The sequence below is a fragment of the Heterodontus francisci genome, chromosome 17, assembly GCF_036365525.1.
Source record: "Heterodontus francisci isolate sHetFra1 chromosome 17, sHetFra1.hap1, whole genome shotgun sequence".
NCBI lineage: Eukaryota > Metazoa > Chordata > Chondrichthyes > Heterodontiformes > Heterodontidae > Heterodontus > Heterodontus francisci.
Window position 1 is genome coordinate 65,268,931 of NC_090387.1, and position 27,789 is coordinate 65,296,719.

Consider the following 27,789-nt stretch of genomic DNA (forward strand, 5'->3'; position numbering starts at 1 on the left):
CCCTCTGACCGCGTGGGCTTCCGCCGGGTGCTCCGGTTTCCTCCCACCGTCAAAGACTTGCAGGTTGATAGGTAAATTGGCATTGTAAATTTCCCCTAGTGTGGGTAGGTGGTAGGAGAATGGTGGGGATATGTTAGGGAATATGGGATTAACGTAGGATTAGTATAAATGGGTGGTTGATGGTTGGCACAGACTCGGTGGGCCGAAGGGCCTGTTTCAGTGCTGTATCTCTATGACTCTGACTCATCCAGCATTTCAACCACTCACCTTTCGCAATGACTTTGGCAGCAGCATCTATCTTGTTAGACATGCAAAGTTCTCATTTAGTATCTCATGCTCTCTGCCTCCCTCTTTTTGATCCATAATCGGCCCTACCCCTCCTGTTACTACCCTATTACTATTTATATTTAATATTTGTAGGCCTGTTTCCTGAGTTGGAAAATGGAAGAATCCTGTTATATGCAGTCCACCCTGTGGGTGAGTGTATATGGCATTACACATACTTCACTACAGCATTAGTTCTCAGACTTTTTTGTCCGTGAACCACTTGGGTGGGACAAAAGACCCTGTGGACCAACTACCGGTCCCACCCCACCTGTTTTCGCTTGTCACTGCAAAAGAAAAACTCATCAGAATTAGTGGGAAGGATGGTACTGCTTTTGATACACCAATGAGGTGATGTCTGGTTCCAAGCTGGGCAGCTTCAGTCCCATGTTGGGCTGCACGTTCAGTCGGTTCCTTAGTTTTCAGCCCCGCAAGTATTGAAAATGTAATCTCGCAGTTCTAAAATGTAACAATAACACAAATTTTACTTACAAAACTACGTTGTTGCTTACGCTTATGGTCGTATCGTGCATGCAGGAGATAGTCTGGTTCTGTGTAGTCATGCAAGTGGTGGGGATGAGAATTCTGGTTTGTTCTCTCGTCTGGCCTCGTCTATGGTGTTGCGCATCAGTGATTAGCATTTTGGACCACCAGAGGACACTTGCGGATCACCAGTGGTCTGGGGACCACACTTTGAGAACCACTGAACTACAGCAGTCTGAAAATTGAAATCTTATCTGTTTCTCTTCTGGGTATGAAGGGGGAGATCAGTATTCATCATTAACTTGCTCCTACTTGGAAGTTTACTGCGATTGTTTCTGGATGTAGTTTTCATTCTTCCAGGTTTGGTTGCTGATTTAAAATATTGAATGGTGGTGAAAGCATTTTGAGGAATTTTTTCAATGAAAGTTTGTCAGCACAAGTTTTCCCAAGTTTGTACCATGCATCCATACTCTTATGGTTCATCAAAAAAACAACATGCAATTTAGTTCTGCTGGTTTATAATGTTAAATCCAATCACACTGCCTAATGGCCTGCTTGTTGGGGTGACTGTTCAGTTGCCCAGTTGCTGTAGAGTATTTGTTTAAGTTCTGGGAAGGAGCACTGTATTCACATTGGAAGTAATATCTCACTTGTGCTTATTTCAAAGTGTCATTGGAATTCTATGGAGAGGTTTCCAGTAATTATAAATTGCAAATACAATATCCCTCCTCCAGAGGGCAAGAGTGCTACAGTTCAGTACAACTAAAGTCAAATACAAATGGGTGCTGATCTATAAAGTATATTCCATGCATTTAAGACCAACTGTTTGTATACCAGTGCTTACTACCAGCATACCAAATATGTACTGTTGCATTAATATTAATTCTCCTAGCATCAGCCATGGCTCAGTGGTAGCACTCTCACCTCTGGCTTGAGAGTTCAAGTTTCATTCCAGAGACTTGAGCACAAAATCTATGCTCACGCTCCAGTGCAATAATGAGGGAGTGGTGGGCTGTTGGTGGTACCATCTTTCAGATGAGACTTTGAACCAAGGTCCTATTTCAAGTGGATGTAAAAGATCCGATGGCATCATTTCAAAGAAGTGCAAGGGAGTTCTCTCTAATGTCCCAGCCAATATCCATCCCTCAACCACCATTAAATGAAAACAAATTATCTAGTCATTATCGCATTGCTATTTATGGGACCTTGTAAATTGGATGCTGATTTTCCTACATTTCAACAGTGACTACACTTCAAAAGTACTTAAATGACTTTAATAGCTTTGGGGCATCCTGAAGATGTGAAAGATGCTATAATTAAATGCAAATTTTTTCCCTCCCTTTCTAGTTTGCCTTGCAACAAAATCATAAATGAATAATTTCAGTCATTTGGTTGCCTCAATTTTCTGAAAAAAATCAGTAGTAACCTTCAAAATGCATCACATCTGCTTGTATAAGAAGAAAGAACTAGGAGCAGGAGTAGGCCGTCCGGCCCCTCGAGCCCGCTCCGCCATTCAATAAGATCATGGCTGATCTTTTCGTGGACTCAGATCCACTTACCCGCTCTCTCACCGTATCCCTTATTTCCTTTATTCAAAAAGATATCTACCTTAGCTTTAAAAACGTTTACTGAAGTAGCGTCAACTACTTCACTGGGCAAGGAATTCCATAGATTAACAATCCTCTGGGTAAAGAAGTTCCTTCTCAATTCAGTCCTAAATCTGCTCCCTCTAATCTTGAGGCTATGCCCTCTTGTCCTAGCTTCACCTGCCAGTGGAAACATCCTCTCTACTTGTATCTTATCTATTCCCTTCATAATTTTATATGTTTCTATAAGATCCCCCCTCATTCTTCTGAATTCCAATGAATATAATCCCAATCTACTCAGTCTCTCTTCATAAGCCAACCCCCTCAACTCCGGAATCAACCTAGTGAACCTCCTCTGCACCCCCTCCAGTGCCAGTACATCCTTTCTCAAGTAAGGAGACCAAAACTGCACACAGTACTCCAGGTGCGGCCTCACCAGTTACCTTATACAGCTGCAACATAACCTCTCTGCTTTTAAACTCAATCCCTTTAGCAAGGAAGGACAAAATTCCATTTGCCTTCCTAATTACTTGCTGTACCTGCAGACCAAACCTTCTGCGATTCATGCACAAGGACACCCAGGTCCCTCTGCATAGCAGCATGCTGCCACTTTTTACCATTCAAGTAATAATCCTTTTTATTGTTACTGCTACCGAAATGAATGACTTCACATTTATTAACATTGTATTCCATCTGCCAGACCTTTGCCCACTCACTCAATGTATCTATGTTCCTCTGCAAAGTTTCACAGTCATCTGCACACTTTGCTCTGCCACTCATCTTAGTGTCATCTGCAAACTTTGACACCCTACACGTGGTCCCCAACTCCAAATCATCTATATAAATTGTAAATAATTGCGGTCCCAACACCGATCCCTGAGGCACACCACTAGTGACTGATTGCCAGCCAGAATAGCACTCATTTATCCCCACTCTCTGCTTCCTGTTAGTCAACCAATCCTCTATCCATGCTAATACTTTACCCTTAACGCCATGCATCCTTATCTTTTGCAGCAGCCTCTTGTGCGGCACCTTGTCGAAGGCCTTTTGGAAATCCAGGTACACCACATCCACTGGGTCCCCATTGTCCACCTTGCTCGTAATGTCTTCATAGAATTCCAAAAGATTTGTCAAGCATGACCTGCCCTTCATGAACCCATGCTGCGTCTGCCCAACGGAACAATTTCTATCGAGATGCCCTGCTATTTCTTCCTTGATAATAGACTCAAGCATCTTCCCCACTACAGAGGTTAAGCTAACCCGGTCTATAATTCCCCATCTTTTGTCTACCTCCCTTTTTAAACAGTGGCGTCACATCTGCTGTTTTCCAATCTGCTGGGACTACCTCAGAGTCCAGCGAATTTTGGAAAATTACCGCCAGTGCACCTGCTATTTCTCCCGCCATCTCTTTTAGTACCCTGGGATGCATTCCATCAGGGCCAGGAGACTTATCAATCCTTAGCTCCATTAGCTTGCCCAGCACTACCTCTTCCGTAATAATGATTGTTTCCAGGTCCTCACCTACGTTCGTCTCTTTGTCAATTACTGGCATGTTATTAGTGTCCTCCACTGTGAAGACCGATACAAAATACCTGTTCAATGCCTCGGCCATTTCATCATGTCCCATAACTAAATTCCCCTTCTCATCCTCTAAAGGACCAACGTTTATTTTAGCCACTCTTTTTCGTTTTATATATTTATAGAAACTTTTGCTATCTGTCTTTATATTCTGTGCTAGTTTTTTCTCATGTTCTATCTTACTTTTCTTTATAGCTCTTTTTGTGGCTTTCTGTTGACCCTTAAAGTTTTCCCAATCTTCTAATTTCATGCTGTTTTTGGCCACTTTGTATGCCTTCTCTTTCAATTTGATAGCCTCCCTTATTTCCTTAGACACCCATGGCAGATTACCCCTTTTCTTCCAGTCCTTCCTTTTCACTGGAATATACTTTTGCTGAGCACTTTGAAAAATTGCTTTGAAAGTCCTCCACTGCTCGTCAACTGTCCCACCATAAAATCTTTGTTTCCAGTCTACTTTAGCCAAGTCCTCCCTCATTCTATTGTAGTCCCCCTTGTTCAAGCGCAGGACCCTGGTATTGGATTTTATCTTCACACTCTCCATCTGTATTCTAAATTCAACCATACTGTGATCACTCCTTCCAAGAGGATCCCTAACTATGAGGTCATTAATTATTCCTGTCTCATTACACAGGACTAGATCTAGGATAGCTTGCTCCCTCGTCGGTTCCATTACATACTGTTCAAGAAAACTATCACGGATACACTCAACGAACTCCTCCTCAAGGCTACCCTGACTGAGCTGGTTCGCCAATCTACATGTAGATTAAAATTCCCCATGATAATTGCCGTACCATTTTTACAGGCATTTGTTATTTCTTTGTTTATTGCCCGCCCCAATGTGATATTATTTGGTGGCCTATAGACTACACCTGTCAGTGACTTTTTCTTCTTCGAGTTTCTAATTTCCACCCAAATGGATTCAACCTCATTCTCCATAGAACCTATATCATCTCTCAGCACCGCCCTGATGTCATCCTTGAAAATCAGAGCTACACCACCTCCCTTACCTTCCTGTCTGTCTTTTCGAATAGTCTGGTACCCCTGGATATTTAACTCCCAGTCGTGACCAACCTGTAACCATGTCTCCGTAATGGCTACCAAATCATATTCATTCACGATGATTTGTGCTGTTAACTCATCAACCTTGTTACGAATGCTACGAGCATTCAGGTAAAGTGCCTTTATGCTAGCTTTCTTGCCCTTATGATTTCCAACATCTCTAATAATATCTCCTGAGTTATCCTTCCTTTCTGCTTCTTTCATAGTCTGCCTTGAACTTAAACCCTCCTGCACACATGTTAGCCTGCTGCCTACCTTTTTATTTATCATACTCCCTGTCGTTTTCCCTTTCCCTTCCCCCCCGACTCACTAGTTTAAAGTCCTAGAGACCACCCTATTTATCCTTTTCGCTAGAACACTGGTTCCAGATCGGTTCAGGTGGAGACGTCCCATCGGTACAGATCCCCCCGGTTCCAAAACTGATGCCAATGCCCCATGAAATGGAACCCCTCTTTCCCACACCACTCCCTTAACCACATGTTTACTTCCTTTTAAATACTTTACTTGTATTTTGCTAATCGTGCCATGGTCCAGTATCCCTGCTGTAAAACCCTTTTTATGTACATATGCCACCACTGGGTTCAACTTGCCCTTTTTACAGTTCTATAAACATCTGTACACCAAATTATAAATGGCGATGACAAGGCAGCGACCCAATCTGTTCTATCAGCATTAGCTGTTTGATGCATCACTTCCAGTTTGATGTCAAGTTCGGTTGATTGAATTACAGCTGCTTTGTAATGTTTTGGCTATTATCATTAATTAGAATTTTTTGGATAACACTCCCTTCAGTTTTGAACTTGTTCTGTGGGGCTTTGTCTTTAAAGGTTGGTACAGTTTAGTCCTTGGCAGCTAGTTGCAATAAAAATAATATAGTACCTTACTATTTGACCATGGCTGAAATGCACAACAACAAAATTTTCCCATTAGATTTCTAAGTTTAATTTCTTGCTACTGTAACCCAGAAAAAATGGTTTTAGACCAGTATGCTAAGTCTGATTTACTACCAGTACATTATACTTTGGGAGACTTGGTGCTGAATGCCTTAATAGAAGGTTGCTCCTCAGTACTTAAACGATTGAAAGCCAGTCATATTTCAGTTGGATTGCCAGCTGCTATAAAATAGAGAATTGTTGCACTTTAAATGTGATTCTTATTTTTTTTATATTGGGAGTTATAAAACCAGGATTTTGCTCGTTATCATTTATGATTAGTTCTATTGGACTGATTTTCCAGGGAAATAACAGAATTAAACTCTGCAGCACTTGCACAAGTGTTAAGAACACACTGTTCTCGACGTTTAATATTCTGTCAAAATACGTGTTAGAACCAAGCTGGATGCCTCTGAAGGAAAGGTATGCATTTCTAATGAAAATGTTATCCAGATGTTCTGAAAGCTATTCTGTAAATTCCCTTCCTAAAAGTTTTTTAAAAACGTTCTTATGCCTTGGAACATGTCATCTCTAGAATCTAAGGGTCAGTTGTAAAATTATAATGCAAGACTAATGAAAACCTCATTTTATTCATATAAATTTTGTACATGATTAACAGCTCTTGGACACGAAGATAAATTGACTTGAGCTTGAAGGCTTTGCATTTTGTTAATTGTGTTTCAACATGGTACTGCTACAAGCTTCAGGGAAACTCTAGAGGTTGATTGGGGTGAAGGAAGAGTCCCTGGTGCTCTAGTCAGGGATAGCTGAAGTTAGGGATGAAGTTACGAATGTTTAGGGATTTAAAAATTGTAAAATTCCAAAGTGGATTCTAGTTCCAGAGCACACTTTAAAGAAAACACACACTGGCATTTTTAGTATTTCTCCTAGTATGCATTGCATCTTTCCATGTTTATTTGTGCAGTCGCTATAATATTGAATGAGGCTTTGAAGATCAGTTTTTATAATTCCTTTAGTAATTTATGTTTATTTGGGAGATGTCAAGTTTCATAGCTGTATGAGCAAGTGTAAAACAACAATAACTTGCATGTATGTAGCACATTTTGATGCAGAAAACATCCCAAGGTACTTCATTGAGATGTAATCAGACAAAATGGTATTCTTGCTCACTCAACTCCCATTCAGGTTAAGTTCATATGAATTGATCTTGTGATTTGTCTCATGGATTGAGCAACACTGCACCTTTTGTAGGGGGATCTTTGAGTGTATTGCTGGTATAAGGAGCAGTTATGATTCCAGACTCCTGGAATCCGATTTATTTATTTTATTTAGAGATACAGCACTGAAACAGGCCCTTCGGCCCACCGAGTCTGTGCTGACCAACAACCACCCATTTACACTAATCCTACATTAATCCCATATTCCCTACCACATCCCCACCATGCTCCTCCCACCTACCTACACTAGGGGAAATTTACAATGGCCAATTTACCTATCAACCTGCAAGTCTTTGGCTGTGGGAGGAAACTGGAGCACCCGGCGGAAACCCACGTGGTCACAGGGAGAACTTGCAAACTCCACACAGACAGTACCCAGAACTGAACCCGCGTTGCTGGAGCTGTGAGGCTGCAGTGCTAACCATTGCACCACTGTGCTGCCCCCAGAAGAAGTTAACATTTAGTGCAAGTCTGCATGCTGCTGCTGTGCCTGTGTTTGATACTGTGGGATTGGTGTATATAGCAGCAGTGCTTAGTTAAAATATGGAGGGGAAAAAAGCCAGGAACTGGAGAGAGAAACGAGACCCCTTTGAAGTTTCCAGTGGTCCAGGCTAACAGTTGCAGCAGGACTGATTTCTTCACACGAAGCTTAGTCCAGTGATGTATACAACTCACATTACACGATGGACCAAGTGGCCTCTTTCTGTGCCATAAACTTTCTATGATTCATAGCATTTCCCAGTCTTAATGCAGCAATTTCCCCTTTTACAGGATTCATGGTGGTAGTAATGTAGAAATGGTCAAGATTTGTTCTTGGTATTGTGCAACTCCTTAGAATCTTGTACAATTTTTATTAACATAGTTTGTAGGTTGCTAGTTTCTGGCTGCGGGGACTCAGGGTTGTACTGTTTAGGTTCTAGTAAGCTGGTAATAAGATAAAAGCAAAATAGTTCTCTGGTCAACTTAGAAGTTTATTCAATGGAAACTAGCCGTCATTGTTAAAAGCATAACATATTCCATTTGTGCAGCCTTTTGTGAATAGTACTTTTGTTAAAGTTTAGTGAATATGGAAATGAAGTAAAAGTGAGGGGAAAACAGAAGAGGTAGGGGGAAAGCAATCGAAACATTACAAATGAAAGTCGTGAGAAGCATCACTGGAAAACTGCAGCCATGTTCTTATTGTGGGATCCTCAGCAATACTTCCCTGTGGAATTCCCCTGCTGTGCTCTTTAATCACAACCCTCACTATTGTCAGCAATTACTTAAATTATAATTTACCCATCTCCCCTTGTCCTGCATTTGTAAGTTAACTGAATATATTCTATATTGCCATATTGATTCTGATTGGCACACCTTCATCACTCTAGAAATGGTCCTCTTTCAAGGCTAAAGAGTGAGTTTTAGGAACCTTTCTTTATAACACTCCTCTGCTCTGCATCAGCTTTGTGGACCTTCTCTGTAAAGCTTGATTGCTTTCCTGTGACTCTAACTAAAACTTTTATGAAAATGAAACATGACCTGCAGACGATGTGTAATTAGGATGTCATTTGCTGCATTGTATGTACTGGAAAATGAATTCCTTGAAATTAACCATAAGGCTGTGTATGAGCTTTTTTTAAAAAAAAAATCCAGTGGAACTAAAATACTGGTGACAGTTAGTTGCAGTCCTGATTAATGTTTGCAAATATGTTCTCTATTATGTCATCAACCTTGGTTTGAAATTGGTACTTGCATTTTATAAAGCTTGCCATCAGTACTGCTTAACATCTTTTTAACCTCAGTGGGGTTACTGACTTGAAGGCATTACTGATGCTCTTTCCTGTGAGGAAGTTAAAGGACTTATATTGTTGAAATTCATTGGGTGAATGATTAGTTCTGTACTACAGCTCAAATGTGTTTTTTTTCTCCCTCAAAGCATCCCCTGACTTTATGGGAAAACTGCATTTTGTATGACTTCCAGTCATCAGTAATGAACAGCATATTTCTCTATGTTCAAAGTTATGTTCTAGCTGAATGAGTTACAATAAAAGTCAAAGGCTACCAAAGCCACACAAAGCACATTTTTTCAATCTAAACATTTTTTTGTGTTTTTTTTCTTTTGGGAATCCTAACTATAGCAAAGTGCTTAAATAAAGTCCCAGAAGAGAAGTTGTAACTGTTGCAACTAAGTCACATATGAAAGAAAAACAATTAGCCATTTCTGGCAGAGCACTTTATATTAACAGAGTTCCAGTTGCATTTCCAAATTTGATTTCCAGGTGCTCTCGTTTCTTTAAACTTAGTACGAGCGACACACTCTACTGTCTAATCTTAACTCAATAGAGGTTCCCTTATAATCTATGCTAAGTTCAGTATTACACCTGAGTGTAGAGATGCCTACTGCATCAGTTAGGATATTGGTGTTGAACTGTCTCCAGCTATTGCAGCATTAAAATTCTTTTTATTGTCTACATTCACCAGTTTTTCAGCTACCCTAAACCCTGAAGGCTTTAAATATAGATTCTGGAGAGATTGTGTTGTGGCTGCCTGCTATATCTTGCAATCTTCAGTTGAAAATTCATAAATTTCCTTTGCATGTTACACACACGATGCAGATCAGATGACAATGTGTTGGGCTTTCCCATAAAACTCCACTGTTTGCTGAGCTTGTAGAGCTGTCAAGTGGATCAATGAACAGTCCACCATGGTTAGAAGTATGTATTCTAGAGTTTTTATGGAGTCAGAGACATTTTGGCACAGAAAGAAGCCATTAGGCCTACTGAGTCCATGTCAGCTCTATAAAGCAGTCTTGTCAGTCCCATTCCCCTGCTCTATCCCCATAGCCGTGCAAGTTTATTTTCCTCAATTGCCCATCCAATTTCCTTTTGAAATCATTATCTCTGCTTCTACCACCCTTGTAGGCAGCAGGTTCCAGGTCATTACCACTTGCTACATAAAAAAAAATTCTTCCTCATGCCCCCTGCATCTCTTGCCCAAAACCTTTAAATCTGTCCACTGGTCCTTGTACCATCAGCTAATGGGAACAGCTTTTCTTTGTCTACCTTATCTGAACCTGTCATAATCTTGTACACCTCTATCACATCACCCCTCAATCTCCTTTACTCCAAGGAGAACAACCCCAGCTTCTCCAAATTAACCTTGTACATAAAATCCCTCATCCCTGCAACCGTTCTGGTAAATCTCTTCTGCACACTCTCAAGGGCCCTCACCTCCTTCCTAAAGGGGTGACCAAACCTGTACGCAATACTCTAGTTGTGGCCTAACCAGAGCTTTATCAGCATAACTTTCCCTGCTTTGTATTTAATGCCTCTATTTATGAAGCCCAAGATGTAATGCTTTGCTAACTACTCTATGTTCTGCCATCTTCAAAGATCTGTGCACATGCACCCTGAAGTCCCTCTGTCCCTGCACACTCTTTAGAACTGTGCCATTGAGTCTATATTGCCTCTCCCTATCCTTCTACCAAAATGCATCACCTCACAGTTCTCTGTATTAAATTCTGTTAGCCTATCTATGTCCTGTTGCAGTTGATTTGTATCATCCTCACTATTTGCCACTTCTGCAAGTTTGGTGGTATAGTAAAATTTTGAAATTTTACTCTGTATTCCAATATCCAAGTCATTGTTTTTCAGATATATAAAAATGTCATTTACCACAACGCTGTTTTCTGTCCTTAAGCCAATTTTTTTATCCAAGGTGATACTAACCCCCCTATTCCATAAGCTTCAGTTTTGTTAACCAGCCTTTTCTGTGATACTTTATCAAATGCTTTCTTAAAATCCATAGAGACAACATCTATTGCATTCCCTTCATGAACCTTCTCTATTCCTTCATCAAAAAATTCAATTCGATTAGTCAAACACTATCTGCCTTTTATAAATCTACGCTGGCTATCCTTAATTAACTCAAACCTCTGCAAGTGTCTGTTGGGTTTTTTTATTCCATGTTTATCATTTCTAAAATCTTACCCACCACTAAATAAACTGACAGGCCTGTAGTTACTCGGAGTGTTCTTGCACCCTTTCTTGAGTAAAGGTGTCACATTTACCACTTGCCAATCCTCTGGCACCTCCCCATTATCTAGGAAAGATTGGAATATTATGGCAAGCCCTTCTTCTGTCTTCACCGCAACTTCCTTTCACAGCCTGAGATGCAAACCATCAGGACCAGGTGATTTATCCAATCTCAGCATCACCAGCCTTTCCAATATATCCTGCCTATCAGTTTCCATCCCATCTACCTCTACATCTCCACTTCTACCGATATTTTGTCAACATCCTCTTCCATATTAAACACCTACACAAAGTACTTGTGGTCTAGTCTTGCCCTGCGCCTCTAACCATATATATCACCACCGTTATTTCCTAATAGGACCCATTCCACCTCTTACTACCCGCTTACTATATATACATGCTAGTAGAAGATTTTTGGATTGCCTTTTATGTTTACTGCCATTCTATTCTCATATTCTCTCTTTACTAGCCTTATTTTCCTCTCCTCTTCCCCCTTAACTTATTGTATTTGACCTGGTTCTTGCTTGAAGAACTCACCTGACCTGCATCATACACCCTTTTTTTTTTGGTTTCTTCATATTTTCTACCTCCCTTGTTATCCCTCTTTCAGTGTAGAAGTCCTACTTTTGATTGTTCCTTGCTCTTCTGCATCGCTAGTCTAAACCTTATATGATCACTCTTACCGAAGTGCTCCCCCACAGACACTTGGTTCACTTGGCCCACCTCATTCCCCAGCACCAGATCCGGTAGTGTCTCCTTCCTGTTTGGACCGAGAACATACTGGTAAAGAAAGTTCTCCTGAATACATTTTAGAAATTCCTCCCACTCCTTTCCCTTTACCCTAATACTATCCAATTCAATATTTGCTCCTCTATCTATCTCTATCTCCCCCTCGCACCCTCCCCATTCTAACCACATGTATTCTGTTCTTGCCTCCTCAAGGACATCTTCTTTCCAACTCTACAATGTCTTTCCTAATCAGTACTGCCACCCCACTTCCCTTTTTTCCTTCCCTATCTTTTCTGAATTCCTTATATCCTTGAATATTAAGCACCCAGTTCTCACCATTTTTAAGCCATGTTTTCATTATTACCACTACATCATATTCCCACAAGGCTATTGGTGCTTGCAGCACTCCAACCTTATTCACCACGTTCTGTATGTTTACATACATGCACTCTAAACCTGTCTTGACATTCCTCGTAGTCCTCCTTCGTCTTTTCCTATCTAATATGGTACTACTTCTTTCTCTACTACTATCCAACACTCGCTTTATGCAATAAAAACAAGAAACGCTGGAAATACTCAGCAGGTCTGGCAGCATCTGTGGAGAGAGAAGCAGAGTTAACATTTCAGGTCAGTGACCCTTCAGAACTGGCAAATATAAGAAATGTAAAAGATTTTACGCAAGTAAAGCAGGGGTGGGGCAAGAGATAACAAAAGAGAAGGTGTTGTTAGGAAAAGGTCACAGAATAGCTGACCAGAAGGTCATGGAGCAAAGGCAAACAGTATGTTAATGATGTGCTGAAAGACAAAGCATTAGTACAGGTAGGGTGTTAATGGACTGAAAACTGAACAGCCCCAAGCACAAACATGAAAAAACAGTGGGTAGGCACAGTAGAAACAAACTGAACAAACTAAAATAAAATAAACCCAAAAAATGAAAAAAGGAAAAATAACAAAATAAAAGTAAAATGGGGGAGGCTGTCATGCTCTGAAATTATTGAACTCCGTGTTCAGTACGGCAGGCTGTGGCGTGCTACAGCTTTTTCCTCTTTTCTACTTCTGTATGCTGGTGCCCATCCCCCTGCCAATTTTGTTTAAATCCTCCCCAACTACTTTAGTGAATCACCAGGGAAGCAACACCATGCAAGACTCACAATGACAGGTACAATTTAACTAACTATGGAATCTCCTATAACAACTGCATTTCTACTCTTTGCTGTTCCCTCCTGTGCAGTCCCTTGCCCATTAGTGCCATGGTCTGAACTGCACTCCTTCAAGGTGTCATTACTGCCAGTAGTCTCCAGTGCCGAGTCCTGGTTTGAGAGTGGCACATACCCCAAAGACTCCTGCACTTCTGCCTTTTCATACACTTCCGGATGGCCACCCATCTACTATCCTGAACTCGTTCTTCTTGTGGGGTGGCCACCTCTTGGAACATATCCAGGAAACTTTCATCTCTCATGCTGCGCAGCGACTCCAGCTGCCGTTCCAGCTTGGAAATCTTGATCTCAAACTGTAGCAGCTGGAGACTCTTCCCACACATGTGGTTCCGCCAAGACACATGACGTATCCTGAAGTTCCCACATTATGCAGGAAGAGCAAACAAGTCCCAGATGCCCATTCATGATCTGAAAAAAAAATTATTCCCTCTTATAATCTTGTTAGTGTTGTTTAAACTATTAATTTTAATTAATGTCTCTATATGTGCTGTGTGCTAATACTCTTATTAATTCACTTACTGTTGTGCTTACCCTGTTTGTTTTAATTTCCCTACCCCTAGTTTGAATGAATGTCCATGTTTAGAGAGAGACAAATACTTACCAACCAATCAATTACCTGCTTTCCTGTGATGTCTCAGTTTGATTCTTTTCTCTTTTTCGTCCGAAAGTAGTCGATCTGTTCTGAACCCCCTTGTGCTTTTATCCTCCCTGCCAGTATCACTGTGCTTTCACTCTCGGGCCTGCTGTGCCGCTGTTTTTTTATCCTCCTCACTGGTGTCGCTGTGCTCTGTGCTACGTTCAAATGACTGGGTTTAATGCATTTATGTGGGCCTCTATCCTCTGTCTCCCATGATGAAATCTTCTAAGCAATTTGTGGAGATGCAAAAGTTTTTGGTCACTTTTTAGACTTTGCTGAGTTTGGCTCAATTAGTAGCACTCTTAACTGAGTCCATTGGTTGTCATTTTTATCCCTGCCATGGACTTGACCAAGAGTTCAGTAGCATACTTGGGGAGTACAGCTTTGTTGGAGGTTTTGTCTTTCAATTAGATGTTAATTAGACTCCATCTGCCAACAGAAGTGTACAAAAAGGTTCGTATAGCACCTGTTGAAGAGCAAAGAATTCTGTGATTTTGGTAAGCATTTATCCCTCCATCACGACCACCAAAAACAGATTAACTGGTCATTTCTTGTATTTTTGTACTGCCTTGCTGTATACAAATGAGCTTCTGCACCTGCCTATTTACCTGAGTAATCCATTGGCTGTAAGCATTTTGAATGTTATGATGACTTGATGAGTAAGGTTGCTTTTTTCCCTCTTTCTTCGTTTCACTCCAACCCCGCTGGAGCTTCTCCTCCCTTCCCCCCCCCCCCCCCCCCCCCCCCCCCCAGGCTTTCTTCCTTCCTTCCTCCCCCTGCAGCACTCTCTTCCACCCTCTCTTTCCCTGTCCCTACTTAATTTCCTCTGTCTTACTACTTGCTCCTTTTTGTTTTTTTTATATCTTTATGCCCCTTAACTGAGTATCCACATCTCTGCAGATATTGAAATTGCTTTCACAGTTTTTTTTTTTAAAAAGAAAGACTTGCAACAAAGGTACTGAGTGGCACAGTGGATTAGAGTTATACCCTTTCAGTTCCCTTCTTTGGGTCTAAATCCAGTTCACGATTGCTGGATTGAAAATTTGTACTGGTTAACGATCTATATGAAATATAGATTGCTATATGTGTACCATCTACAAGATGCATTGAAGAAACTCCAGAACTTGGGATCTCTATCACCTAGAAGGACAAGGACAAGTCAGATGGGAACGTCACCACCTCCAAGTCATACACCATCCTGACTTGGAGATATATAGTCGTCCTTTCATTATCCGTTTCAAACTCCTTGAACTCCCTACCAAACAGCACTGTGGAAGTAGTTTTACCACATGAGATTGCAACAGTTTAAGAAGGTGACTCTTCACCTTCTCAAGGGCATGTGTGGATGAGCAAAAATTGCTGACCTTTTCAGTGATGCTCACATCCTGAGAATGAATAATGGGCTTGGCAATGTAGCCTGAAACTTACTACGTGTGGTCCAGCTGAGAAAAACTCCCCTTAATTTGATGTATATTGGCAATCTTGGAGATGGTAAGTTGGCATGGTTAACATGGTGTCATGCAGGCCCCCACCTGCGAAGAATGAGGCACATATTTCGCCACATGAACATTAAACTTAAAATTGCTGCTGGGAAGAAAAGAGGGTCTGTCACAAGGAATTGCCAGGCCGCCTGCCGCAAAGACCTTTTTTGCATATTAGCAGACAGTGTTGGAACAAAGGAACCAGTCTGTGCTTCCCCAATACACACACAACCTGGTCGGACCAGTTTAGTCACATGACTAACTGGCGGTTGGAGTTTTTTGAATTTGAACTTGCCGCAGAGTTTTAAAACTGAAAAAGCACTTTGCTCCTGGACTGAACATCTCTCTCCTGTCTGCTGTCGTCTCTTTCTCACCGAACTGAAGATCCATTGAAGACACATGAACCCCAAGAGAGAAAGGTCTCCTACATTGAAAAAGGTTTAAGAAGAATACTGGGCCCCAACGAAAAAGACTACTTACAAAAGGACTACAGTGAGCTTGAAAAACAGTAAGAAGAAACTCTTCTGATATTGCCTCAAACCTCTATTTTTTTCTTCTCTTTTCTGTCTCTATTTGCATGTGCCCATCGCGTATGCAAGCTAATGTGGCACAGCGTGTATCTGTAGATGTTAACCGTCTTAGAGTTTAAGTTTTAATAAATTTCACTTTTCTTTAAACCTAAGAAGGCCTGTTTGTGTTCATTTCTTTGCCTTATAATTGGAAAGCAGTGAACAAGGATTCACCAAAGAGGGAGTTCAAAACAGTGTGTTTGAAATTTATACCCTGTTACAATAAGGCCATGTGAAGGCTGAAAGACGCCCCTAGATACCTTTCTCACCTGGTCGTAATAATATGTTCTAAAGTTGGATTTAAGACATCTAGCAAAAGTGGGGATACTTGTAATATTGTGGATCTGGGGATACTTGCTGACACTGGGTGCCAGAAATGGGACAGCATTCAGTTTCCCAGTGTTAACGTGTCTCAGTTTGATTGTCAAAAAAAAGGAAAAGATAGGCCTATTTGAGTTGACCTGTGCCATAAAACTGCATTCAGCAGAGGAGATGGACTGCAGGGAAGAAATGTAGAAAGGTGTGCTCTAACTTCTTGGCCAGAAATTTATTTTCAGTTCTTTGTCATTGGTCATTATCTTTGTTTTGATGGGGTGGAGAAGCTTGTGTCTTATGGAATATCTGGCAGTTCATTATCCTTACATCTTAAGTTGTATCTTGCAGATCTAAAGCTTCATCTCCAGAGCACAGACTATGGCAATTTCTTGGCAAATGAGGCCTCCCCACTCACTGTGTCAGTGATCGATGACAAATTGAAGGAGAAGATGGTGGTTGAATTCAGGCATATGAGGAACCACGCATATGAGCCACTGGCCAGCTTTCTTGATTTCATCACGTGAGTAAAAAGTTGTATAAGTGGGGGAAAAATAGTACTGGAAAGCAAATCTACCTTGTTTTTCAGAATAGTATTTGTATCATACTATGCCTTGGCCAGCATTCCTCCCTCTACCAATAACACTAAAAACAGAATAACTTCATATTCAACTCATTTGCTGTTTGGGATCATACATAGTTGGCTCTTGTTTACCAGAATAACGGTAGCGAACATTTCAAAAGTAATTAATTGGACGTGAAGTTCTTTGGAACAGCCTGGGAATGTCACGAAATGCTATGGAAATGCAAGATTTTTTTTTAGGTGTTTTAGGTCCCAGAAGTTCCTGTCACTTTTTAATGATGCTGATCTGAAAATACTAATGAGTGTAAAATGTTCCCAAAATTCTACCACCCACTCCAAAAGTAAAATTTGGTATTTGACAATCTGAGCTTACAATTCTGCTGGTCATATTCTAACTCAAACAGGTATTGCAAATTGAAATGCCAGTCAGCAAATAAATATTTTTTGAATCCTAAGTAAGAATACATTTTCAAAGCAGATAATATGCTTTAAGAAAGATATTTGCCAAAAGTACTCTTTCAGAACTGTCGAATACAACTACTTCATATCGAGGCTGTAATATTGAATGGTCATAATTTAATTGGTTGATAGCTAATGACATTTCTATTAAAACATTGTACTGCTCTGGGGATGTGTGCTTAAAAAAAAAAGGCTTTGTGCAAGAAGCACTTGTTACAGTGTGCCAAACCTGATTAACTGAAATGGAGAAACATGCTTTCAAAAAAGGCAATAGTCGTAACCACTGCATGTAACTCCATAAATACTGTCCAGTATAAATGGTACTGATGAAAGCAGATTTTCACCATTGCACACTTTTAGCAACATTTACAGGACAACAGGTTGCCTGAAATATTGTGATACTGTATACTTATATACGGACTGCCTCCAGTGACCCCTTTCACCCCTGCTTTCACCTCCGAAGTTTCCTCCAACTTTATGTCCCAGTTAAACTTTTTGCTCTTCCAAGTTAGTCATTTTCCATGCCTTTCAGTTGTTGCACTCTGGCATAGTCTTCAACCATCGTACTCTTGCATTCTGGAATTTCCTTTAAGAATGATCCGCCTTGTTACATCGCTTCTCCATTTTCAAGAACTTCAAAATCTACCTCTTTGACATGACATGATCTTAACTTGCTTCTCCCTTTCCCCACCCCCCAGTCACATGTTTGATGTCCTACTATGCCAAGTCCTCTCCCCTGCCTGGTGAAGTGCTTTGGGATATTTTGCTATGTTAAAGGCAAATTACCTTAAGTGCAAGTTACTGCATTTTAATTTTACAACAGTGTGATGGCATGCTTTTATAAAAAAAAAAAAATATATATATATAACTGGGGCTTAAAACAGAGTGCCAACTCCCTGTATAAGCTATTAACATAGTTTTATTTATACAGGTACAGCTACATGATAGACAATGTAATTCTCCTGATTACTGGAACGTTACACCAGCGATCCATTTCTGAATTAGTTCCAAAGTGCCATCCGTTAGGCAGCTTTGAGCAGATGGAGGCAGTGAATATCGCCCAGACACCAGCAGAACTTTACAATGCCATCTTGGTTGACACCCCTTTAGGTAAGCTACGGGCCCGAACCACTAAAGAATTTGTCAAAATAAGAGAAGTTCAGCATTTGATTAGATTCTTGTATAAAACTATGATGGAACATGGGTGGAAGCATCCTTTGTCACTGAAATTCTGCTCATAATCCAGTCTTTTTTTTCCTTTAACTCTGGCAGTGTTTCAAGTTCTTCCTTATAAATTGGAATTTAGTATTAGATTTTGCAAGATTTATTCTTTACATAAATGTGAGTGGTCCAAATTGTGAAAGATTGGGGGTTAGGAAGAGCTGATGGTTACAGACCAAAGTAGGATGATTGCTCATAAGGAATTGCTGTGCACGTGAAAGCCAACCAAGCTGAGATAACCTGAAAGTTACAGAAATGAGAGCAGGGTATGGTTAAGATGTCAGCCTATGTGCAATCTATTTTATGCCGTTCTGTTGAATGGGAAGGGTGAGTTTGTTTTCTTTGTGATGGCTTACTCAGTTGTTTAATAAGTACTGCTGTATTGCTGATTCTATATTGTTGATTCTATAAGTGAGTTGAATAGCAGTCTTCCCTGGGACTAGTCTGTCAACAGCTAGGATATACGATAGCATTTATAATTAGGAAAGTGACCTGTTCTGCATGTGTGGGGTGTTAATGGATTATTATGCAGACCAGGTAGAACAATTAACCTATAAAAAGTAAACTTAAGGGGCAAGTGTACAGATGAATAGTGCAGATTGGAGTTGCAGCCAAGCACTGCATTTGAATTGAAACTCTTCACTTTTGACTTACATCATACCAGTGCATTGCCTCCAGGAAACTGAGGATCTGGAGTGCTGTACAAAGAAGCTATGTAAATTACAGTGCTTTAAAAGCTGGCATGCAGTTTTATCCTTGGCCCTCAATAAAATTAGGATTATTATTTAGGTGTATAAAGGTTAGATATTTTTAAAATCAATAACATCAATCTTACAGCAAAATCAAAATCTGTTTTCCATAGTTTGAGTTTAGAGAGCATTGAACAGTAATTAATAAGAAAGTGAGGGCATTTAAGAATCCTACTTGTATAAAACAGAATATGTTAAAATACTATATATGCAAGATCTTGGACAAGGATCTTGTCCTCCTTGAACCTCAACTTCTCATCCATTACAAGATGAATCTAATCATCCAGAAGACAACTAAAGAGATTCTGATATTCTAATCTATGCTTCTTGTAGTGTGAGGCATTGTCCTAGGACCAGAGTCTTACAGGAACAACACTTTTGAGTTTACATAGTTTTCTAAGGGGGAAAAAAAGCAAATTATCAGAGGGCTTCTGTTAGAATTTAGAGGTTGTTGATGCTAAAGGTGCACATAAATTGAAAGAAAAGGTGTACAATGCTGCAAAGATTAGTGGTAGGCCAGAAGATTTGGAAAATTTCAGAAACCAACAGAGGATGACTTTAAAAAATAGAGGGAGAAATTGGAGTGTGAGTGAAAACTAGCAAGATATATAAAAACAGACAGTAAAAGCTTCTACAGCTATATAAAAAAAAAAGCTAAAATGAGCATTGGTCCCTTAGAGAGTGAGTCTGAGGAATAATTAATAGGAATTGAGGAAATGGCAGAGGCTTTGAAGTATTTTGTTTGTCTTCACAGTAAAAAAACACAAAAAGCATCCCATGGATATTAGAAAATCAGGAGGCAAAAGGAGGAACTTAAAACAATCACTAGAGAAAAATTAATGGGAGTACTAAAGGCTGCCGAATCCCCTGGACATGATGGCCTGCATCTGAGGGTCTTAAAGGAAGTGGCTGCAAAAATAGTGGATGCATTGGTTGTAATCTTCCAAAATTCCCTGGATTGGAAAACTGCAAATCTAACACCTCTGTTCAAGAAAGGAGGGAGACAGAAAGCAGGAAAGTCTAGGCCAATTAGCCTAACGTCTGTCGTTGGGGAAAATGTTAGAATCCATTATTTAAAAAGTAGTAGCAGGACATCTAGAAAATCACAACACAATCAGGCAGAGTCAACATGGTCTTGTGAAAGGGAAATAGTTTTTGACAAATTTATTAGAATTCTTTGAGGCTGCATCAAGGGGAACCAGCAGATGTAGTGTATTTTGATTTCCAAAAGGTATTTGATAAGCTGCCATGTAAAAGGTTACCACACAAGATAAGAGCTCATGTTGGGGGTGATATACTAGCATGAATAGTGAACTGGCTAACGGGAAACAGGGAGTCAGAATCAGTGGGTCATTTTCAGGATGGCAATCTAACTAGTGGAGTGCCACAGGGATCAGTGCTGGGGCCTCAACTATTTATGATCTATATTAATGATTTGGATGAAGGAACCGACTATTGTAGCCAAATTTTCTGGCGATACGAAGATCGTGAGGAAGATACAAAGAGTTTGCAAAGGAATATAGATAGGTTGAGGGAGTGGGCAAAACTTTGGCAGATGGAGTATAATGTGGGAAAATGTGAGGTTGTCCACGTTGGCAGAAAGAATAGAAAAGCAGAATATTATTTAAATGGAGCAAGGCTGTAGAATGCTGCAGTACAAAGGGACCTGAGTGTCCTTGAACATGAATCACAAAAAGTCAGCATGCAGGTATCGCAAGTAATTAGGAAGGCAAATGGAATGTTGGTCCTTATTACAAGGGGGATGGAGTATAAAAGTAGGGAAGTCTTGCTACAGCTGTACAGAGCATTGGCAAGACCACACCTAGAGTACTGCGTACAGTTTTTCTCACCTTGTTTAAGGAGGGAAAAACTTGCATTGGAAGCAGTTCAGAGAAGGTTCACTAGGCTGATTTCTGGGATGAGGGGTTTGTCATATGAGGAAAGGTTGAGCAGGTTGGGGTTTAGAGATTGAGGGGTGATCTTATTGAAACCAATAAGATTCTGAGAGGGCTTGATGGTAGAGAGGATGGTTTCCCTCGTGAGGGAATCTGGAACTAGAACTAGGGGACACTGTTCCATATTAAGGGGTCTCCCATTTAAGATGGATATGATGAATGTCTTCTCTGTGTATTGTTAGTGTTTGGAATTCTCTTCCCCGTTGAGCAGTGGAGGCTGGGTCATTGAATATATTCAAGGCTGTTATTTTTGATCTACAAGGGAGTCTAGCGTTAGGGGGGGCAGGCAGGAAAGTGGCATTAAGGCCACAATCAGATCAGCCATGATCTTATTGAATGGCGGAGCAGGCTGAAGAGGCCAAATGGTCTACTCCTCCTATTTCTTCTTGTATTTTTATAACTGCAGGTTTAACAGTTAAATGATATTTCCACTTTGTGCAAATGCTGAAGTGACAGTGTAAATCCAGATTAACCACCTGAAGGGGTCATACCACACCACTACAATTTCGATTGCATTGAGAATAAAACTAGTTTGTAAACGTTTGGGTCCCCTGGACAATTTAGAAAGCTACCTGACTTTTTAATTTAAAGTTTAAAAGACCCGTGATTCTCTCATTGAATAGCTTTTTGGGTGATACCTGCAGTTGTCAATATCCAGGCACCTACAGAGCTAATAGAAGCAGTTAGTGTTCCAACCAGGCATGACCCAGAGTTTAAAAGGGTTCTAATTTTTAAAATACATTTTTTGCTGCAGTATTCTAGAGATCTGGGTGCAGAGTAAAAATGGTTCTGTGCTTTTTGAAATATAATGATTGATATACAGCTGCAAATTATTCCTTCAGGTTTTTATTTTAGTCAATGCACTTTGTTTGAGATTTTCAACTTTTTTAGAATTTGAGGTGGAGTGCAATGAGATTTTTGTCTTCATTTCAGCTGCGTTTTTCCAGGATTGTATATCTGAACAGGACCTTGATGAAATGAACATTGAAATTATTCGTAATACACTGTACAAGGTAACTGCAAAGTAACTTGCACTTCAGAAACTTTAAATGAACTTCTAAGCTGAACAAAGTAAAAGTTGTTGGTGCTAAGAAATGAAACACATTTTCATCTTGGATGCCCATTTACACGTAGTGGATGCTAACAAAGCCAGATTTGAAATAAATGCAGTAATAATACAATATCTGGCTTCTTGGAACACCATTAGGTGTTGCATTTCCCAAAACCACCAAACCTTACAGGTTCTGCGATCATATCAAATTTTGGGCAGTTTAGTGTATGGTCATGTAGCAACTGAAAGGTCAAGGCTGATCAAATTCATTTCAGAGCAGCTATTGGCTACTGCAGTTTGGGCTTCATAGGCAATACCCTGTACTCCACTACCTGGATGAAATGTATGTGAATGCATTAATCTCAGTTTTGAACCTGAGTCTGTTGGTATATATTGCCCATCTGAAATTTATGAAAGCTTTGTTTTGATTAGTCATGTGCATAATTTTATCAGTTAGTGCTGAGTCTTAACATGACCTCTACTGTAATAGAATAAGTTAAAGTTCTAACTTGCCAAAGCTCACTGTAAACACTTAAGTATGGATACGTGAGCAAGGTGACAAAGGGTTGTTGGTGCACATGGAACAGTGTTTCCGTATGAATCAGCACTTTTGAGTGAAGAGGAGAAAATTCTAGTGGACCTTGTTGCAAGTTGGAACAAATTTTTAACTCACTAAATCTATTGCAATTTGATTGAGATTTGCTAGGCTGCTGCAATATGACTTCGGAAGTTTATTGCTATGTAATTGACTTGACTGCTTTTCTTACCCCTTCACCACCAAAACCCTAAGGCATATCTCGAATCATTTTATAAGTTCTGCAAGACATTGGGAGGTACAACTGCTGATGCAATGTGTCCCATTTTGGAGGTGAGAATTGTAAGCTACAATGTTCAGCGTTCTGAAACATTTTATTAATTTTAACTTAAACTTAGTATATTAAGTTCAAAGATTAAAAGCCTACCCTGATTATTTTTTGACAGCTAATACAAACCCTGTATATTGACTCATGTTTCCAAAGGTCTGATCAAAATGTGCAATGCAATTGTAATTTCTGATTTTGAAGTTTTGGGGTTTTTTATATTTAGGAAACTGTGAATTTTTTTTCAGAATAATCAGAGTAAGGCTTAGAATTTACATCAGAGGTTATGTTAGCGTCCAAACGGCTGAAATGCCTTATTGTAGCAGCATAACTAGTTTACAGGGGAGGAATGTTTACATTAGTTTAGCTACAGTTGTGATCTTACTGGCTTAGTAATGAGTGGTTTGACATGTACATAGACACAGAAGCTTCCATTGTGGCTGGCCATTAACTTAGTTACTTTTTTAAAAAATTCTTTCTGCAAAGTTAAATTGAATATCTGTTATCTCCCAAACTTTGACCAACCTGCTATTTAGAATTCTAGACACTTGGACCTCATGTAAAAGTGGAATATTTAATGAATTTATTACAACATTTGTGACTTATAAAAGGATCTAGCCCATCTTCAACTTTCTTGAAATAGATTTAGCTTCTCTTTTACTCATAACTTTTACAAAAGACTGTAAAATGCAATGATGATGCAATAGTTCCACACCAAGTGTAAGCTGCAGCTAGAAACTAATCTCTTGTGAAAAATAGAAGTGATGCTGAATCTCCGTGGAGAGCTTCAGATGCAGTCTAGCACAGTTATATTTGTTGGGGTTGAGAGGGAAGAGATCAGATTTCAAGTAACAATTAAACAGCATCTGTATGGATCACTAACTCATTTCGAAAAGCAGGAGAAGCAACATTATCTGGGGTGCAGAGGATTTAAAATTGAAATACAAAGTAATCATAGTCCTGATTCATCTTGATTTAAGGTGTAGTTAAATAGACAAAAATTGTCTTTGGATCAAAATATCTCAACATCCATTAAATATGTCAAATATTTTTTAAGCATTTTGTATTTGCTGAAAGACCGAGAAATCACATGTTTAACTTTGCAATTGGGGAATCTGGATCAATTACCACAGTGCTGGAACCCTAATTAACTTAGGTATATTCATATGTACTGCAGATATTGTGCAGCATGGTATGTAGAAGAAACGCTAACCTATTGGAGGAATGAATACTGGAATAATTTTTTTTCATAACATTTAGTTTGAAGCAGACAGGCGAGCTTTCATCATCACCATAAACTCTTTTGGGACAGAACTGTCTAAAGAAGACCGAGCAAAACTGTTCCCCCATTGTGGAAAACTCTACCCAGAAGGACTTGCTCAGTTAGCTAGAGCAGATGACTATGAACAGGTGAAGACTGTAGCAGACTATTATCCAGTAAGTAGTGCTCATTTATGGGTTGTAGAATTCGAGTAATTCCTACTTGCTAAAATATTAACTATTTAGTTTCTTCCATTGGATTAACTGGAGATTGAGATACATATTTGGCACCTGTTCCATGAAATAGCTTGCTCTTATTTCTACTTTCTACATACGAATCATTTTCATGCTTTGATATATTCTCTGAAGCAAGCACCATGTCTACTTTTGTTTCAAAACACAAGTAATTTAATTACAAATAACTAATGTTAAAACTTTTCTTTAACTTACTTCAAGCTGAATAAACCTCAGACTCCTAGATTGAGAGGACTAGCTTAGAGGTAGAATAAAATGCATATTCTATAAATTCTTGCATTTTATTTATTTCAAGCACATTTTATAACTCCAAATGCAATAGCAATTTCACTATGTACATCAAATGTGATTGAGTTGAGTGCCAGATTCCTACTACACTATTTTTATCCCTCAGGAATACAAGCTACTGTTTGAAGGAGCTGGCAGCAATCCTGGAGACAAAACGCTTGAGGATAGATTTTTTGAACATGAGGTACTTTATTTTAGTCATACTGCTAGATTCAAAACTTGAGTAAGCATGAGGTGTTGTATTATATTTCTTTCCCGGTAATAGATGTGTGTGGGAAATGCCGCAACATTCCTGGGACATCTCAGGGTATTATACTTCACATTTGTTTTTAAAACTTTTGGCACAATATTAAACAATTAAAGGTTGCACCAATCAGTTTAAATTCTTTTCGTAATAAACATCGAGTGACATACCACTCAGCAGTGCATTGTTAGATGAATTGTGGGTTTATACCTTTATGAACAGGTAGGTTGACAACCACTTGATAAAGTAAGAGATCTTCCCAGATAACCTGTGACGATCTCATTACCCAAGTTGCTCTACACTCTTTGTAGTGTAGCACTGTGGAGGAACCAGTAAAAAGATGTGAAGTAACCTGGGGATTATAGGATTTTTCCTGTCTCTGTTATTGAGGAACTCTCAAGAAAAGAACCTTCAGTAGCCATTCATAAAATTGAGTCAGGTGCTTCTAAAGTAGTAGACCATAAACTGTGGTGGAGCATGTCCTCTAATTCTGTTCATAATGAAGATTGGGTTCCCTGATCAAGGCTGGGGTTTTACCTGGGGACCACCTCCTGCTTAGTGCTCATCCAAATCTCTACATTAAGTTTGTGTCAGTGTCTTTATACATTTGTTGAAAACTTAGAGTCTTGTGAATTTGCACTGGTATAAAGCAACTTCTGTGTGTATGCAGTTTCATATACTAAAATTTAAGTTGGTTTGTTGCATTTTGATACAATACAAAGATTGTTAATCACACCATCCTGTAGATTTTTAATGACTTGTAAACCTGGAGGTGACACTGAGTACTTATGAGAGTGACTCCTGTAGAGTCTGTGTATTCAAGGAGCAATGTCAGGCCATTTGCAACCAAAGCTAGTCAGCACAGAGGATGGAGATGGGAAAAGTACTTTATATTCTTTATTCATCAGCTGTTCATTATCTGGAATTTAGAAAATGATGCAGATATTCCCATGTGACTACAGAATTTAAGAATTCTACAAGGCTGACGTTCACTTTTTAACTTTGGATTGTTTTGCAGGTTAAACTGAACAAGTTGGCATTCCTGAACCAGTTCCACTTTGGTGTTTTCTATGCATATGTGAAACTTAAAGAACAGGAATGCAGGAACATTGTGTGGATTGCAGAGTGTATTGCACAGAGGCACAGGGCCAAGATTGATAATTATATTCCAATCTTCTAAATTCCAGCTTTGCGCCCCCCCCCCCCCCAATACATGAAATACTAATGGCATTCATCTCTGTACTGTTTCTAGTTAAGAATGTTTTCATTTGTAAAGTGTACATTGAATTTTCTGGGTGTATTTCACATATTTCAAATTTTTTAAAAAGGCTTTGCTGACATTTTAACTTGTAACCTGCTTCTCCTCGCAATAAGGCTAAGACAATGAAACTAACTCCAAATCATAATTGCCCACTTTATAATCTGTGAAGCATTAGCAAATTGATTTGCTATATTCATGAACATTGCTATTACCTTTGTTTAATTGTAATGCATTTTTAAAATTTTCCAAAAATTGTCTGGAAAATTTGATTTGACCTTGAAGATTTTGGCAATATTACAATTCTCTTGGAGTGCTTTAACATCTTTATTGGAGTAAACTTTGCGTGTCTTAATTGCAATGCAAAATCAAGGTGAGCAGATGGATCAGAAAGTCAGCATTACATCTTCAAATATTTGAATGTCTTTATATAATTTCCTGTGATCAATGGTAGTTGTTTCTTTTGTAAATGCAATGTTTTATTTTCAGAAAATGCTCCACAAACAGCATTCAATAGCTGAAAATTGTTTATGTTGAAGTGAATGATGTAATTATTCTGTCACAATTGTTCCTGGAGCATTCACTTCTGCATGAGGTACTTGAGTATTACTCCAGCATTCACCATAAACTTGTTTACGTTCAGAGAAAAATTTACTGGCTGGACCTATGTTCACAAAAGCAGTTTTGCTTGTTTGTCATGCTGAAGCATAAAATGGGAATTTTGAAAATAAATGGTAGATCCTTGAGTATGAACCGAAAAGTTAAAGTATTTCGATGTGCAATTTGGTAATTCATGTGCAGTGTGTAGAAAGCTCTTGAGTTTTGTGTAATAATTAGGATGTGATTCTGATTAATTCTTAATCTGAAATTTCAAAAAATGATCCTGTGACTTGTTGACTGCTGTACATTGTATTTGTGATCAAGTCCTTTAATAAAGTGATGGCTGCTTCCTTGCAGATATATCCAATTAAAATCAAATTTTAAAATGTGAAACCAATTTAGAACCAGGTGTCCAATATGCAGTGTAAGTAATCTTTAAAATTATCCATTGTACAGTTCAAGACATTTAGTTTTAGTATCCTTATTTTCCATTGTTCATTTCTGTTCATCCTAAATAGAATTCTTCAAAGACAGGTTAATAAATCTTTATGAACTATTATAGATGGTCTGGGCTTGCATTTATTTCAGCAACAGTTTCAAATGCTTCCATTAAACTTTTGCAATCATGGGGTTTATGTAGATCAGCTTGTAATACGTCAAAAAATATTTTCCCTTCATTTTATAAATAGAGCTGCACAGTATTCATGCCGTTTATTCCCTTTGGGAATTAAAGTGGTTCTTTGATGCTTCATTTTCCATAAATCTTAATGCAAGAGTCTCCATGTTTTTTTTTTTTGCCTAGCACACCTGTTTGTAAAATTCTTTCGAAATGCAAGTTCTGGAAAACAAGCCTTTTGGCTCTTTCCATTGATTTATTTTAGTGGGCTTGTAACTTGACTGAAGTGGGC

General features: G+C 39.2%; 1 protein-coding gene across 1 annotated transcript in view; it reads left to right on the forward strand.

The window, feature by feature from the left end:
- atp6v0d1 (ATPase H+ transporting V0 subunit d1) overlaps positions 1 to 27,440 on the forward strand; it is a 61,215-nt gene extending 33,775 nt beyond the window's left edge. Inside the window, exons 2-8 of the mRNA XM_068049549.1 lie at positions 16,450 to 16,621; positions 18,072 to 18,250; positions 21,999 to 22,078; positions 22,907 to 22,984; positions 24,237 to 24,413; positions 24,886 to 24,963; positions 26,042 to 27,440. Coding sequence (XP_067905650.1) covers positions 16,450 to 16,621; positions 18,072 to 18,250; positions 21,999 to 22,078; positions 22,907 to 22,984; positions 24,237 to 24,413; positions 24,886 to 24,963; positions 26,042 to 26,203 — 926 coding nt within the window. The 3' untranslated portion in view covers positions 26,204 to 27,440. The remainder of the gene's footprint in view (positions 1 to 16,449; positions 16,622 to 18,071; positions 18,251 to 21,998; positions 22,079 to 22,906; positions 22,985 to 24,236; positions 24,414 to 24,885; positions 24,964 to 26,041) is intronic.
- Positions 27,441 to 27,789: the final 349 nt, after the last annotated feature.